This window comes from Alligator sinensis, unplaced genomic scaffold (assembly GCF_000455745.1).
Source record: "Alligator sinensis unplaced genomic scaffold, ASM45574v1 scaffold222_1, whole genome shotgun sequence".
NCBI lineage: Eukaryota > Metazoa > Chordata > Crocodylia > Alligatoridae > Alligator > Alligator sinensis.
The window spans coordinates 179,548-184,641 of NW_005841912.1; the positions used below are offsets into that span (position 1 = coordinate 179,548).

Genomic DNA, 5,094 nt, shown 5'->3' on the forward strand with positions numbered 1-5,094 from the left:
CCTCCAGTTGCCATGAGGATTGTGCAAAGCTGCTGTAATAATCCACAGTTGGACATTGCTTTCTGACAACTGCTGGTGGCACCAGGAGGGTTTGTCGGGGACACCAGCACCCGCACAAGCTGCAAAGAAGAGAGAGCCTTGTTTGCACAGGAGGCAGAAAAGAGAATCACTTGGGTACCAGCTCATTTCATGCATACAGGAAAAGGACAGGATGGCTGCTATGTCAAATGTGATTTTTTTCCTTGTCCAAAGGCTCAATTCATATGGTAAATGAGAAAATTAAAAGTGCTACTGAAACTGGAACAAGATTCAACAGAAAGTTACACCACCTGCTGCATTCTAGTGAGGACGTGAAGTAAACTACTCTCAAAAACAGGCCTTTAATTAACACAAGTGAGCAGAATCTTTAATGAGACTCATTTATAAAGCTGCCATTTCATTAGAATTTTGGTGAAACTCAATGCCTGAGATTTCTTGAGAATATGAAATGGCTAAGCTCCTTGCAAATGTTAAAATTACGTGAAGAAATTGAGTTATACAGAGCAATTTACAACAGCTGTATTCCTTGGGCACACTGTTCTCTCAGTGACAGCATCTAGCTGCTCTTCAAATGGCAACATGTCCTCAGAGTAAAAATGCCCAAGTTCTACTGTTCTTAAAAGAGAAGCCATTAGTGATAGTCCAGAAAAAATAATCCTAATTGGTACCTTTCCATGTAAACAAAACCAACAATTAAAGAATCCTTCTAGTTATGAATCCACCAGAAAAAGAAAGTTCTGTACCTTTTATAAAGGCATCATAAATATGCATGGAGACAAATACAGTGCAGGAATCCCAAACAACTGCATCCATCTGTCCAGAGTGTTGATTAGCCATGTCCTTCGCATTAATCTTAAATTAAGCATAAACATGCTGACCTGTGACTCTTCATATAGTTTCAAATATGAATGTCACATGAAAGGTCATAGAATCATAGAAAATTAGGGTTGGATGGGACCTCAGCAGGTCTTCTACTCCAATCCACTCCTCATATGAGGACCATCCCCAGCTAAAGCACTGGGCTTTGTCGAGCCAGGTCTTAAAAACCTCCAAGGATGGAGATTCCATCACCTCTCTAGGTAACTTGCTCCAGTGCTTCACCACCGTCTTAGTAAGAATATTTTTCCTAATATTCAACCTAAACTTCATTTGTTGCAGCTTGAGACCATTACTCCTTGTTCCGTCATCTGCCACCACTGAGAACAGTCCACCTCCATTCTCTTTGGAACCCCCTTTCAGGTAGTTGAAGGCTGCTATTAAATCCTCTCGGTCTTCTCTTCTCCAGACTAAATAAGCCCAGTTCCCTCAGCCTCACCTCAAAAGTCACATGCCCCAGCCCCCAAACCACTGGAGGACAAACACACGTGGCCCAAAGATCAGTTTGTATACCATCTTCTAATTTTTATTTATTTATTTATTTATTTTTATAGCTCTTGTAAGAGCCACACTGTGTTGTGAAATAAAAATTCACTAGACAAAGTCCCTATAATTTGGGTAAAAATTACTTTAAATAAAAAATGCCTAAAAATCACCCTGCTCCTAAGTGAAACCCCACATTACTTCTATTGGAACTATTAAAATAAGCGTTTCCAGGTTACTGTAGCATTTAATAGACTGCATGCACAGTACCACACACGATATGAAAAACAAGAGAGAAAGTTTAAGGATAGGGACCTGTAATTTCTGAACCCTACAAGTTGTCAAGAGGGCCCTGAGCTGGTGTGGACTTCGAATACACTCTAAAGAAAAAGGTAAAAGCTTACCAAGAATGAAGAAAAATGTACAGCATTTTAGAAATACACATATGTGTTGCTTTTATGAGTAGGTTATGAAGAGTTTTACCTGCAGCATTAGGTGAAGATTAGTTACTTTCTGTGCTGACCAACCACAGTTGTCATCTCCAACTTCAAACCAAGGCTTCATACGCTGAATATATGAACCTTCTTTAAAAAAATTCTGATTGGAATTGTTGTTCTTTAATAAATTTTGTAAAAGGAGAAGACAGTCTTCCACCACAATTCCTGGAAAGACACAAGGCAAGGGTTAATCGAGACAATATAGGTACCCCATATGTAGATTAATAACACTTTCTAGGTAGAGTAGCCTTGAATTAAGCTACCTGGCAACACAGTCATGGAAAGCCAAGATTTCAGTGTGTGCAACCTAACAGCCAGCAATATTTAATAACAAATTACATCACTATCTCCAAGGATAGAAAACATTGGCTAAATGCCATTACATTCTAGAGCAGTAAGTTTTCAAATGATTTCTCCACAAGTATAAAATGAAATGTGTTTGTGAAGAGAATGTGCACCATCTTCTCAATAAAAATGGCTTACGGGGGTCTTGAAAAATCTACAGCACCTTATTTAATGGTCTGAACCATGTGTCACTTCTAGGACCAGCCCTCCCAGGTTTCTCTCCCGCTGCAAAAATGAAATGGTTCCTAAACAGCACTAGCATGATACAAGGTTAGAACTCTTGTGTAACAATTCTTACTGGGCAAGTCACAAATTCACATCTGTATTCACTGGATAAGATTTGAATAGTAACCCCCCCACACACACCTCATTTCAAAGTTATTTCAAAGTTATGTGAATGCCTTGGAGCTGTGACAACCTCTCTTCACACTACGCAGAGAGCCAAGGACACAATCAACCATATGCTTATAATCTGTGTTCCGAGGGGAAAAAAAGAAGAAAAAAAAGTATGTTTAAAACCTTTTGAGTGGGCAATTTTGCCAAAGAATGTGAACAAAAGGTGAAAATCCTTCACTCCCTTTTTGTTCCTTAGTTGTTTCATTGCTGGCCTGCTGAGAGGGTCCTTAGGTTTATTGGATTCAAAACCTTAAGTCAGGGAGAAGAATCAGTAAGATCAGACCAGCTGTTTGACAGCATTCCTCTCCCTCATGCTGTAGCCAGTCATGCTCACCAGTTCTCCACTGTTAGATCACAGCAAATATCAAATTTGAAGTGGAGAGGCAAGAGGAATGAATTAAGAGAACATTCTGTGTTTCTCAAGTTAAGTACCAACTCTGTAAGGAGCTCTCAATTTTCTCCTTATAACAGAAATTTCTCAGAGCATATTTATCTGCTTAATCACTTTAAGCCTAAAATTTGCTTGACTTTCCCATCATGATATATTTATTATGCAGTTGTTTGAGCAATGGCCTCTCAGCTTCTGTCACACTCCATCCTATGACTCAATAACAATGGCAATTTATCACCCCCCAACAGTTTGTGATGAGCACAAATCCTGGTTTTCCCTGATAAAAAAACTGCAAATTCTCAGATTAAAAATACGCCTCCCCCAAGCCCCCCCCCACCCCCCCCCCCCCCCAATTATCTGATTAAAAAACCCAAAATCAGTGATTAAAATAAAAGGTCACTATATATATGTATCAGTTGAACACAATGTTTTCCTGATATATTTACAATGTGAAAGCAATTTGGAAGCCTACCAGTGCCTCAATCATTATAATAAAATAAATTCTAAATATTTATAAATTTTGGGATTTGATTTTGTGTTCTTTATCATGGAAAAATATCAGAGTTTCCCCTAACACCTTAACTCACAGAACACGGGTCTAGGCCCCTCACTCCCAAGCCACAGCCCCCCAGCCCTGCTGGTGCTCCTCAGCCCCCACCCGCAACCCCCTGTCCCCCACATCCATGTCAGAGGGGGCCCCCAGCTGCCAGGGCTACCGGGCAAGGGACACAGGTCCGCAGCCCCCTGCCCCCGCCACAGCAGCACCCGAGCCCTGGCTGCTGCCCACAGGAGGCAGTGGCTGCTGCAGTGGAGCAGAGTGCAGAGCCTAGCTCCACCCTCCCTGCTGCAGGCTTGGGCAGGGGGGCCAGCTCCTTACTGCTGCGCACGTTCCTGGGACGGCAGGGGGGGGCCTCTGCTCCCCAGATCTGTGCGTGGGGTGGGTGCAGGCTGCCCACTGCAGGCTTGGGCTCCCTGCCCTGCTGCCCTGCCCTGGGGCCTCCAAATCCCAGCAGGTATGACCCAGTGCTGCAGCGCATGGCGGAGCCGGGAGGAGAAGCTGCTTGCCGCGCAGCCCTAGTGAGGTGCCACCCCCCTGGATAAGCCACCCATTGCCCCATCTGGCTCCCCACTGGGGTCCTGCAGCGGCTCATTCTGCTCCCAGGTTCCAAGCCCCACGCACCCCCTCAGCCCCTGCCCTACCCAACCCACTCCTTCCCTCCCTATGGGGGCCTCAATCCCTAACCCCACAAGACTTACCTGTGGGAGCTGCTTTCCAGGCTGCCTGGTAGCCATGTGTACATACATGCACATGGCACCCCCTGCCTGACCACCCTCCTCCTGCTCCCCACAGCCCTTGCAGGATGGAATTCTGCCAGTCTGCAAAGAGCTCTTTGCAAAACTGCAAAATCCACAGGTTTCTCCGTTAAAATGAGAAATCTGCATTTTCCTTGGATAAAGGGGGAAATCCGCATTTTTCTATGGTGAACTGAAAACCCAGATCCCTGGTGATGAGCTACGTTTTCAATACAGTAAGTAATGGGCCACATAGAAAATTCAGTGGTTAATGCCGAAACCTTTTCAGCCATGCCTCGTTTTATCTTGTACATGACACCAAGTTTGTTTACTGAATGCTTACTCTGCTCCATAAATTTAACTGAAGCCCAAAGCATCTCACACACTAGCTGTTTGAGAAAGTGTTTCCTCTTCCCTCTCTATACACCCACAATACGTTTCAGCTTTTATACTGGCAGCACTCAAGTAACATCAGAGCCTATTTTATAGTAAAACAGAGGCAACAGCTTGTTCATATGTCTGGGCAGTACAGAGAATAACAATTACTTACCCTATAGTAACCCAAGTCTTCATGATATTGTACTGAATGGGGATTTGACTATGTGTGTACAAAATCAGAATATGTTCAGCAACAGCATCTGCTGGCATTGTACAGATCCATCCTGGGCCCCTCATTTTCTCCCACAATGACCTGAAGGGTGAAGTAGTCTTAACCCTTCCTCAGTTCCCTAGCAATTCAAAGTTTGTAGTAATAAAGAACTCTGAAGTGTAGGG

The 5,094-nt window shown here is 43.5% G+C and overlaps 1 protein-coding gene across 4 annotated transcripts in view; it reads right to left on the reverse strand.

The window, feature by feature from the left end:
• USO1 (USO1 vesicle transport factor) overlaps positions 1–5,094 on the reverse strand; it is an 86,927-nt gene that overhangs the window by 47,132 nt on the left and 34,701 nt on the right. For all 4 annotated transcript variants that reach the window (XM_025198056.1, XM_025198052.1, XM_025198055.1 and 1 more), the window contains 2 exons: positions 1,882–2,060; positions 1–119 (listed from right to left, as the gene is read on the reverse strand). The exon at positions 1–119 ends at the window's left edge or, in 3 of these variants, runs on beyond it. In XM_025198056.1, coding sequence (XP_025053841.1) covers positions 1–119; positions 1,882–2,060 — 298 coding nt within the window. The remainder of the gene's footprint in view (positions 120–1,881; positions 2,061–5,094) is intronic.